Source organism: Diadema setosum, chromosome 16 (genome assembly GCF_964275005.1).
Source record: "Diadema setosum chromosome 16, eeDiaSeto1, whole genome shotgun sequence".
Lineage (NCBI taxonomy): Eukaryota > Metazoa > Echinodermata > Echinoidea > Diadematoida > Diadematidae > Diadema > Diadema setosum.
Window position 1 is genome coordinate 18,110,183 of NC_092700.1, and position 12,566 is coordinate 18,122,748.

At 38.4% G+C, this 12,566-nt stretch overlaps 1 protein-coding gene across 1 annotated transcript; it reads right to left on the bottom strand.

Moving 5' to 3' along the window:
* Positions 1–7,187: 7,187 nt before the first annotated feature.
* On the bottom strand, positions 7,188–10,432 carry LOC140239646 (uncharacterized). The gene is made up of 3 exons (XM_072319476.1): positions 10,294–10,432; positions 10,081–10,255; positions 7,188–7,869 (listed from the first exon to the last, which is right to left on the bottom strand). The coding sequence occupies exons 1-3, from the start codon at positions 10,430–10,432 to the stop codon at positions 7,188–7,190; spliced, it is 996 nt and encodes a 331-aa protein (XP_072175577.1).
* Positions 10,433–12,566: the final 2,134 nt, after the last annotated feature.

Sequence of the window (12,566 nt, forward strand, 5' to 3'; positions counted from 1 at the left end):
GACACTTTTTGTTGTGGTGGATGTACACGTTGTAACATTACCCCCATATGTCATTTGTACTGTGGTAAGTTTTTGGAAAACATTATTCCCAAAAAGCCTGTCAAAGTTTTGCTGGTGATTGTTGAGTTGTTTGAGGAGCACAGAAATCAACATCGCCATAGACCTTTATCATGATTATCATTATCATATTTTGTTTTTACTGTTGTAGCATACATGTACAACACATAGTTTTGATGATGGCATGGGTCGAAATTTCTGGGTTGTTATGTCGAGCTTGTATTCGGTGGACTTGAGGGTACACTAACTGTTTGTGATTCGCTCTAATTGTTGAATGAGTGATTAACTACAGCTGATTCCTGTACAGTGCACTCCCATTTTGACGAACACGGTTCAAACAAAATTGCAGTTACAACGAAATAAAAGTTCAGGCCCCCACATTATCTGCTCTATGTTTTTTGTTGTTAATTCGTTCGATTATAGCAAAATTTCGACGTAACGAAAGTAAACTGCTGGTCCGGAAGATTTCGTTATAATGGGAGTCGACTGTATTGGTAGGTTTTAGATGAATTCTTCACGGTGACAATTGTAAAAGAACTGAAGATTTCGAAAGCAAGTCATACACATGGTGTAAGAACCTGCTATGTACAAGAGATCAACTGTGGACAGTGGAGATATTAAGAATCATAACAAAACGAACGCCAGAAAAGTGAAGAGATGTTTTGGAGAAAAAGAATACAAAAACATACAACTGCCAGAAAATTGAAGATTTGTTTTGGACAAGAATGCAGAAACATAAGTGGAAAGTGGAAAGTCATGGATTAGATTGTCATGTTTGCCATCAGAAGTCAAAAGTATGACAAAGATGTGACACAATTTCAATCAACTGTGTGTTGAATTGAGATGTTTATAATTATGAAGAAGGCATGTTAATTATTATGAAGAAGGCTGTGAGGCGTTGTCAACAGTTATGATGTAGCATTCTTCTTTCTTTTCTTGTATTCTGCCTGGGCATTGAGGGTGCACATTGTAGCAGCTATTCTTTGATAAACTTTTGTGCAATGAAGATTTATGGTTTGTATATATTTCTTACGCAGAATTCCTGTACACAAGCGGTATTAAGTTTCATAACAGCACGAGAATATATTATTTATGCAACTCCGAATTGTGAATATCATCGACATCCCTCAACTTAATTGTGGCTAAAGTTGTATGGGATCTTTTTCTTCTTTTTTTTTTCCAGTTCTTATTGCTGAAATGTGTAGACAATCTCAGTGTTTTGCTCAAGAGTTATGATAATTTTTTTTTTTCTCAGATGCAAAACAGAGTAAAAATGCTTCTGTTCTCGGTACACATTTGTTTGTTATTTTTATTTTTTATGTACAACCATCCATAATTATGCATCATTTCATGAATACATGTATTATGCAATTACTATTAAAGAGCATAGAGAGGCATTTTCAGTACATTTAAATACCAGAGAATGGTACAGTATTTTGCTACTTTTTACGAAAAAGTGTATGCATTCTAATTTCTGCTTTAATCTGGTTTGAAAGTTTTCAGAACCAGAGAGTAAGAGCCAAACTTTTTTTTTTCTCTCTCTCTTCTATTTTGCTTGAGTGTCATTGGCAAGTATTGGAATTGTGTGTGTGTTCATTTGTCTTTGTTGCTATGACAAGTTGATTTTCTATGTTTTGATTTCATTTAAGTTTTGAGCATCCAGGTTGGGATTTGTCTTATCAGATTTTGTGTGTTTCCATATGTAAGCATTTTAATCAGCAAAACACTGTAGTATACAGCTGACTTGGAAGAAGAAAAAATTTATTTAGTAGAAGAATTTGATATCAAGAATAATGCTGTATTAATATATTACCAGCTCTCATGTCAGGATAGATTAGAGGAATATTTCTGTTATAAGAATATAAATATATACATATATATATCTAACAAATGTCAGACATGTAATTTAACACATGAGAAGTATTACCAGTACAAAGCTTTGGAGAAGTTGGAATTCACCGATAATTGTTACACGACTTTGGTATAATTTCAATGATTGAGCAATATTACACACTTCGACTGTCCATGTACATATAAGGTTAAGAATGTGCAACCACAATTATATCTTGAAGAAGATTAAATGATGATTTGTTTTCAACATAAGTAATGTGCAATATCATTTCACATTCACCAGCATACACCAGCCTTGTATTATCAAACACCAGAATACACAGTACATGTATCACAATTTCTCGCATTCATAAAATGTCTTCTACTCTGTACTTGTCCAGACCTATATTATAAGCTTATTTTGATGTTTTTGTGTAATGTGGGTTTCAAAAATATGAAGTATTTTGAAGGCCATTTGAGGCCAGAAACCAGCATTAATACCATCTCTGTTTGAATACCAGCATTTATGATTTATATATTTTTTTAAAACACGAGATATAGTAATAATATAGGTTTTATGGAAGTTCATTTCAAGGCTGAGAGGTTTTTGTGTCTGTCGATTCCGGCTTATGTTTCTAATCTTGTAACTGAGGTGAATGATATTGAGGAAAGAATATATTGTGCCCTCTATTTTTTGAACTTCTTTTTTTTTTACATGTTTGACCCAATTTAAAGGACAAGTTCACCTTCATTAACATAAGGATTGAGAGAATGTAGCAATATTAGTAGAACACATCACTGAAATTTTGAGGAAACTCGGACAATCCGTTCAAAAGTTATGAATTTTTGAAGTTTTTGTGCTGTCACCGCTGGATGAGAAGACTACTGCAGTGTATGATGTCACATGCGTACAACAATATAAGGAAAATATAAAGAGAATTTCACAAAATTTCATCTTTTGAAAAAAATACACATTCCCTTGACTCGTTACTGACATATGTTATGGGTAATATTATTCCCATTGCCTTTAGAAAGAGGCAAGTTAAGTGCTCTTTTATTATGCGAAAAAAGTGAAAATATGTTGAAGTTTCTTTACATTTTCTTTATACTGTTGTACTCATATGACATCACGAGCCTTAGTAGTCTCCTCATCCAGCCTTTCCAGCACAAAAGTTTTAAAAATTCATAACTTTTGCATCGATTGTCCAATTTTCCTCGAACTTTCACTGATGTGTTCTACTAATATTGCTGCATTCTCTCAATCCTTATGTTAATGAAGGTGAACTTGTCCTTTAAGTGCGATGTCAATTTTCTCTTATTTTAGCTGGAAAATATTAGTAAAGACATTGAAGAACGTAAGTGTTAAATATATTTCGATTGTTTATCAGATTTTGCTTGGCTCACAGTAAAGAATGCGTTTAATTTGCTCAGCTAATCAATGATTTATTGAGATAATTTTCATTGTGAGAAATGTGAAGTATTATTAATAGTAAACTCATTTCTTCACAAAACGGTGTGTGCATTTTTCAAGCGGTCGTTGATGTAAATTAGGACTACTGTAGGTATGTGTATGGTGCCTGCAGGAGTATGATGAACTGCAGTCACAGTATCTTGGCTAAAGTTTACTCTTGATGTAGATTTACATTGTTACCTACCGGTTAACAGCTGGTAGGTGTCTGGTTAATGTCGCTCGGTGTGCAGAGAACGCAAGTGGTTATAGGAAACGGGAGTATTCATCCTCGTGATAACATTCAGTAAAACATCTCAATTTGATTCAGAGTTAGAAATGTTGGCATCCTAGAGCAAGAACCTTGGATAAATATACACTCTACATGTATGTCATAATGGCTGTAGTTGATTGCACAAATAATGTACATTACATACGACATTACCTTAGTAAAAAATTTTCACACGATAGTACGTTTTGGACAGCCTAAAACATACGGGGCAAAGCCAATTAAGTACGTTTTGGATTGCTCCAAAGTTTAACCGTGGTTACAGAGGGCGGATAATTCTCACTAAAGCCCGATTGAGTAATGTGCATTATTTGTCTTTTCATAAAATGATGACGTGGATCTTTGTCATTAAATGGAACTTAATTATATCGATGCATTGCGCTGTACAGAAATGGACCTCACATGAGAAATTATTATTCTCGGCCTAAAATTCAATTTTTGAGCATTTATCATCCGTATTCGATAGTTCATGGGCCAATCGACTTTGATGGACTTTGCAAGGCTCTTGTGGATTACGGCAAGTCTACTGAAAGAAGAAAGTCACGTAATTGATCAATGATGTCTCTGAGCGGTCGTGACAATAAGTACCGGTCATTAGTATAAAAAACGTATGCCCACTGGGCATGTTAGACAAAATTAAAGACTTGTCACGTGGTTGCTTTCAGCCAATCATTTGATTAGGATCCATATTACCATTTTATACAACCCGCTATACGATTGCTGCTGTCTTACACATCAGGGACGGCATTTACAGTAAGAATTGCCCTCACAAGGCACCTTTGGTGTTTTGACTGTTTCGAAAGTACCAGGTTTGGGTAATTACCCGAACAAAATAACCTGGGTTATTTATTTTATACAATGCTGAAGCAGATCCATGTCGATTGATAAAATTCCGTTTTTCGCGAGCAAACGAAACGATGAAATCTCGCCAGGTCACTATGCATGTTGACATGAGAGTCCTAATCACCGGTCTTCTACCGACTGGTCATGGGCAAAACCAAGTGCTTGGCAAATTAAGTGTCTGGTCACGTGTACGTTGCTAACCAATCATTTGATTAGGACCTGCTTCATTTTCATGATAACTAGAATCATTCTGAACGCCAAGTTACTGCTGTTGTAACAATAGTAGGCCTACTTGCACTTGTGATTACCACGGCACCACACCAGTACTAGACGTACATCACTGGAACATATTATTACACTATAGTTTCGTATTGATGTACTGAAGAGTTGTGTGGTTTTCACATCTCAAGATACACGTTATATTCATGTCGAGTGTATCAGTATAATGTTTACGAAAGGTAAACGAAGGGATTAACTGTCTTAGTCGTCACTAACTTGACTCGCGTTAATTTTTAGTCTATAGTTCTCTGTGTGAGTGCATAACTTTGTACGTTGATGTTCGTCGTAGCGAATTTGTCTCCTTTCTTTAGAACCTCCGTGCTTCCAGTTCAAAGATGATTCTGTCTATTTTGTAATATTGTTCCTTCACGACTTATTATTTTCCCCAGTTAAAGGTTTGCTTTTGGTCTCAATTGTTTGTACATTCCAACACTGTCCTCTACAACAGCTGAGTGTAAATATTCTCTCCAGTTCTTTTTTTCTTTCCATCCGATTGTACTGTTGAATTTTGATGGTTGTACATGTATAAGTTTCAAGCAGTACCATACTTGGGTTTGTTTTTTTCTCTCTCCTCTCAAAATGCCGAATCACTCATGGTGGTATTGTACTAAAATGAACTGAAAATATCGAAAAACCCAAATATTCTTGTCCGGTGTGGTATTATTTCATGTTTGCATAATTTCACATATTTCATACAACATATCCGTCAAACTTCCCATTTTTTGAACTATAACAACTTTTCAAACGCAGACACCAGTCTTAACCAGTGTATGTACCCTCTTTCAAACGAAGTTTATACAGTTCTTGGGGGGGAAAATATTCATAGGTGTATGGTAGTGTTATGTAATATTTCACTAAGAATTGGTTATTGTACAAAGTCCCAGCACACTGTTAGTTTGTATATATCATACTCATAAAGCGAATTTATATATATTTTTTTAATTCATCACACAGCATCACAGAGGGTAGTAAACAACGACATTTTGGTATGTGTGTATGTGTGTGTGTGTGTGTGTGTGTGTGTGTGTGTGTGTGGTGATGTAGTGGACATATTATAAAACTTTCACATACAAGCGATATCGAAGAGTAAGGAGCGGTAGGTGTAGATAGCTTTTCCAGACTTCTTTTATTGGCCGAGCTTTCAGTCAGGTTTTTTTTTTTTTTTCTTTACCTTCATTAGGGCTATTTGTATGTACAAACGAAAGAAAAGTTCCTTACAGCAGCACTCCGCTTTAAAGAGGTAGTTTATCCTGATAATGCGTGGATTGATTGATTACAGCGATATTAGTGGAACATTGCAGCATAGTTTGAAGAAAATCGGTCTAAAGTTTCGGTATCGGCATTGCCTGATGGAGAGAAGACTACCACAGTTCGTGAAGTCAATGAAGAACAACAAAGAAAATGTACAAAGAATTCAACATCATTTCACGTATATTTTTAGAAAGGGGGGGGGGGGGAGGGCAGGGGAGATAGTATACCCTTAACATGTGTCAGTAACAAGGGAATGTGTAGGCCTACTTTTCATTACCCCCCCCCCCCCCCGAATTTTTGAGGATTTATTGTCCGAACTGTTGAAGTCTTCTCATCTAGCGATGGCAGCACTAAGAATTTGAAATCTAAACCTTTGAACAGATCGTCCAATTTTCCTAATGCTTCACTGATCTTTTCTACTACATTTTACTGCATTCACCCAGTTCACGTAAATTTCGGTAAACTTCCCCTGTAAAACGATAGTTGCGGGCAGAAGAATTACAATATTACAATAATGTATAGTATTACCTGTAATAAACGTATCATGCGAGGACGTATAATATCTTAAAAGAGACCGAAAGTGTGTAATGCTCTGATAACGCAGCAAAGTATAAAGACCTTGGAAAAGTGCTAGGGTGTTCATGGATGCACGTTTGGTTCATTCCTTGTGGTGCGCATGTGTGGAACTGACTACTGTATATCCACTATCAAGGGTCCACTATATTATTTATAATATGAAATAAACTAACCTGGTAATCTCTAACCAGCTTACCATATTGCAAAGAATCTAAATTCTGTTTTACACAAACGGGCACTTTATTTATTGGTGTCGATGTGAATGCAGCAAACAAACGTCCAAAACATTGAAGACTTCTCAGAAGGGTCTCACGACCATCTACGACATGCTCCTGCAACAATAAATTTGCTCCGGTCTTATTTTCTCCAACAGTGTCCAAGGATCGTGGGGTTAGGGTTGGGTTGTGATGGGGTTTTAGGTTTAGTTTGATGTGAGGATTCGGATTAGGGTTACAGTTATGTGTGTGTATAGTATTTTTGTTTGGCTTAAGCGTGGAGACATTTCACGGGAGCAACTGTCGCAAGAGCAAATGTCATGGAACCTTCAGAAGACTGATGTTGCGACTAGCCTGTTTGCAGGGCTACAATAATAATTATAAAACGTCTCTCGACAGGCTAACACAGTCTCATCTGGTGCATTTCTTTGTAGAAAGGTAGGCAGTACTCTACACACTCTTTGACGTCATCAGTTAAGTCGTTGTCACCTGGAACCGGTCCTGGTGAAAAGAATTGTGAGCTCTCGAACGCCGTGTGGCAAAACATGTTGATGAATTCGAAACTTCTGATTGGGCTGAACGCGTTCTGCCACTCGTCCGTCGCCACAGGATCGGGGCTCCAGCTCAGAAGTCTCTCGCTGTAGGGGATGCCCAAAGCGTCGCAAAACTTCGGCAAGACAACAGCTGGGTTCGACAAGAGATCGTCACTGTCTAAGATTACCAAGTGAGGATCCACGTTCTCCCTGACATAAGCTGTAAGCTCGTACAACTCCTTGTAACAGAGTCCTGGTGGATTGTACCAAGAGGGAGCGTCCTTAAGCAGGTGGAATTCCTCGCGAGATTTAGCAGCCTGGTACGTCTTCTTGGCACCTCCTCGACTACTCTCGTACTCTGCGAGCAGAACTTTGCGCCGTGAGCGAAACATCTTGGCCGGATGGCGAATCAGGAAGGCATGCCTGTATTGGGCAGTTCGGTCGGGGAGGAACTCGTAGCGATCGACGATTGAGTGTCCAAAATCCTTGCAGAAAACGAAACGCTTTGAGCTATTGGGGTTCTCTAGAAGTCGCTTAATATGGCGAAATCTAGAGAGAGAAAGATGAACAATAAAAAATAAGAAAGGGTTGATCCAGCAATAGATAAGCTGAAAGTCGTGCTCAATTTGACCTCAGGAAAGTAATTATCCAAGAAGAATAGATAAAGACTATGGGCAACAAAATAGGTACTGAATTAAGTAAAACTTGTCCTCATAAGAAATAAACTGTTCAAAAACACACATACAACATTAATTTGGAGTAATGATGTCATCACTTTACAACTCTTGTGAGGTTTGTAAAATACACTGTTTAATGTATTTAATGTCTTGTCGTGGACGTTGCAGCTGCATAGCTCATACTATAATAACGGTGCTGTGTGTGGGTTATTCCAACATCGCAATACATACAAAGATGCGAACTGTTACTTTTTGGCAATATTTTGTACTGCTTTATATACATGTATATTACTTGACAGGTAAAAATAGAATTTCTTCTAAAATCCGTCTTTCCAGAGTCCAGACCACGTAGGCCTATACAGTATGTATTAAAAAAAATACAATCAGAATTTCGCATTGATAACACCCAATATATGATTAAACTGTCTAAATGCTACTTCAGGGTCTTAAAATATAACATCTTAGCTCTATTTTGCAGAAAACCCCATTCAATTTGGTTAAACGGTCACAGAGAAATGTGGATTGTTGTGAAGCATGTCATGAGTCTGATTCTTCTAAGTTTAGCACTTGGATGCTCTTGTGTGTGAACACGAGTATAGACAGAACTTAGAGGGAAGAGATTTCTGACATGCTCTACAAAATTCCTCATTTCTCTTTGACCACTGAAGCAAATCGAATGGGGTTTTCTGTAAGATGTGGGCAATGAGTTATAGTTTTGTATCCTGAAATCGTATTTGGATCGATTCACTATTTTTAACGTTATCATTGCGGAGGGTCCCGTTGTAAGTTTTTTTTTTTTTTTTTTTTTGGGGGGGGGGGGCATACGGTACAAAATACAGTCATGTACTCCATGCTGCTTAAAAGATTGGCATCCCTGAAAAGTTGTTTAATGTAGAACGAGATATCATTTTGTTTTAACTAAATATAAATTTTGTGAAGATGTATGGATACAGGCCAATGGGAAACTTAATTGTGAAGCTATCGATGGTATCAGCACTTCATCATGGCAAACAGCGTGGCGTGACAACTTGGAAGTTTACAGCTTATGAAATACTTAACTATAATGTATACTGTATGTCTGATTTGAATGAAACTTTCTGCACTAGACTATAGCTTTACTTTTTTGAAGTTATGTACTTCCCTACGAGTCCTGTAGTTGGATTTCAACATCACGTAGTGTCACTACGCTTTGAAAATGCGGTGAAAGTGCGGTGAAAATCATCCGTGAACGCTGTATTTGAGACTTGTCAAACTTGGGGTAATAAAAAGGTTAAGTAAATGTTTTAACTCCAAGAGCGCCTTAATTAATTGGTCCAACTCCTCGTCGCCTTTTTGCCTTCTCTGAGTTAATAAGCGCCTTGGAGAGTTTCGAGACGCTCATGAGTACTACAATGCACTCCCGTTATAATGAACACAGTTATATAAACGAAATTCTCTTAAAGGGACTGTACAGTACTAGTTGAGGTGGGGATTCAGGTTTATAACATTCATAAGTGAGATGATGGGAAACCAATTTTTGAAATATGAAAGAGCATGCAATTTTAAGAAGAATTTAACGTGTATTCGGTGAAAATTGGTTTTCGAATGGCTGAGATATCCCAAAAAGTGGTAATGATAAAAGGCTTCGACAGGCCACGACTTTTATTAGGATCTCTTTGTTTCACCTTATTTTTGGATATCTCAGCCATGTCAAAACCGATTTCCATCAAATAAACTTTTGATACCCCTTAGAATTGCATGCTCTTTGACATCTCATAGAGTGGTTTCTGAATATCTCGCAAAGCGTTAAAAGCTAAGTCCTCACTTCAACCAGAACTGTACAGTCCCTTTTAAGAACATAGTAAATGTTCATGTCCCCAAATTACCATCTTTATTGTTTATAGCTATTTATAACGAAAATTCGATTTAACGAATGAAAACTGCCCGTCCCGAGGACCTCGTTATAGCGGTTGAGAATCGCCTTATATTCTGTACCATTGACCTTGACATCACCCGGTCCTGCAGAGCCCCGCCCCCCCCCCCCCCCCCCCAAGAACGTTGCACGGCCTCTGCATCTCTAACTCTATTGCCTCAGCACACTAACCTCAGCATGTCAGTACAAACTCGTCCACCACTGCAGTCTTCTGAACACATCGTCTCGGCCGCCTGCTGCAACAACTCGTCACTCGGTTCATCATCGATGTCATCAGCAGGCCCATCTTTCACAACAGCTCCATCGTACACACCTCGGGCACTGCGGGTTTTCACGATACGCTGAGCTATCGCACAGAACGTGTACGGCTCAAAAAACACGAGCGATTCGGAACGGCTGCGCTCAAGCATTTGGTCAATATTGTCGACGTTGACTGAGGGGTAGTCCACAACATGACACGGGGTTGACTGCTGGGCGGCGAACAATATGCGGACTTCGAACACCAATGGCGGCGGGTTTCCATGCCTTTAACGTGTAACGGCAGTACACCTGTATTAGCCTAACGTATATGCTCTTAAATCACGTTAGAATAAACATTCAAGTTATGACAGTAAATCTGTGACAACCACCACTGCACCAGAGATGAAAATCAGCAAATTATTGGCAATTAATCGAGGGATTAGCTCTCGTGGATCAGCACATACCTACGCACTTGATCTGTCACGTGTTATTGTTCACGCTGTGCAGCATGTACAAACGCCGAGAAATGTACAAACGTTCAATTTTGGCGGGAAATGTACAAACGCTGCCGGGAGATGTACAAACATTTTGCTTCAACGGTATTTATATCTACCGATGGTAGATGAACTCTATGTCTACGTCAAACGTGGCAAATAGAAAGCATCCCTTGGGTACAACGTAATAGAATCCCATTTTGTGAGAATTGTAAGGGACACAGAGTCGGCGGGGGGGGGGGGGGGAGGCGGGGTGAGGATGGGTGAGGATGGGCAAAGCCCTATAAATTCAAGAGATTGTTAAAGAAAAAAAAAACCTCTGGATCGAACCAGAAGTGATAGAGCTAGTGAAGTGCTATATATTACGTGAATACATGTAGTATAAAGTACATCACAATTATGATATACAGAAGTTCTGTATATGGCGGATGAGGGGATGTGTGTGTGGGGGGGGGGGGAGGCGTAGTTTTTACACTTTTAGATTCATCAAATGTGGCGGGCAGTAACTCTATAAGGTAACAGAATCCCATTCTACGGGCACCAAGTTCATGGGGCGGGGGGGGGGGGGGGGAGGTGGCGAAGATGTTTTTAAAAAAAGTCCCCCGCCCCCGTTAAAGTCCCCCTAATTGGACATTCCTTCATCCGCTATAGCAATAAAAAAAAAAAAACAACAATAACAACAACATCTGTACATTCATGAATTCACTTTATAATATAACACTCTAATATAACACGTCCCCCCTCCCCACTGCCTGAGAATGTATCACATTGAGGGTGTGCCATATGTCTGATGACTGTCCCGACAGTCTAGGCATAAATGATATTTCATTGAGAATGAGACATATCTCGCTCGGTGACTTACATTCAGTGATTCCATGCTATTTTCTCAGCTGTTTCGCTCCAGAAGCGCTACAATAATGTTGTATATATAAGTTCATTGGCATAACACGGCGTTGAGAGATGCCCTTTGACCTGTTCACGCTATACAGGCAATCCACTATATTATAGTCTAGACTCATAACAGCTTTTCTTTTGTATTCAGTCTGTCAATGAATAGATGTAAAACGGTGTGCAAAAAGGAACAATATGCCCTAACAGTATTGTGCATACCTCTCTATTATAGTGCATTTATTTGAGAATAATATGCTGCATGACCTTCACTATCATCCCTATACGAACGGCGCCGGATTCGATCCAAAGATCTGCCGTTATCCACCGTATCATAATAGTGCTGCCTCATGCACCCATTGGATTATCGTCTGCTCTGCAAAAGGAGTAATTATAGGCTCAAAGATTGATCGGTCTAAACCATGCTGCATATCGACTGACTTACTATAGTATATGGTAGAATTAGTAAGACAGGTTCTGAATTACTGTTCGTTCCTTTTTGCTCTGATTTGAGTACATTTTGAATTTCTGAATGACTGACTTATATTCCTGGTCCATTTTCTAGGCCTATATTATCTCAAGAAGGATGTGTTTCTGCAGGGGGTCTAGGGCAATTACCCCCTGGGCAATTACCCCGGACCCTTCCCCTGTATGGCCCTAATCCTAATCCTAGTCCTAATCCTGAACTTAATCCTAAATCTTAAATCTAACCCTAACCCTAATCTTTACTCTAACCTTACCACTAACCAGTATTTAGCCGGGAGGTAATTGCCCTCTGGGGGTAATTGCCCGGATACGAAGATACATAATTTGTCGAAAGTTGGCTACTGCCCTCTAATTAAATTAGTGAATTTCAAAATACTTTATTGCTTATAAAAATACTTACTTTTATTTAATGTAAATCATTTCCTTCCTACTATATAAGTTTTACAAATCTTATATATCTAACCTTTTACGAAACCCATGACATAGGTATTTGTTTGGTTCCCATTATAGATAGCGTACTGCACTTCCACTTCATGTTCAAGTTGGCTT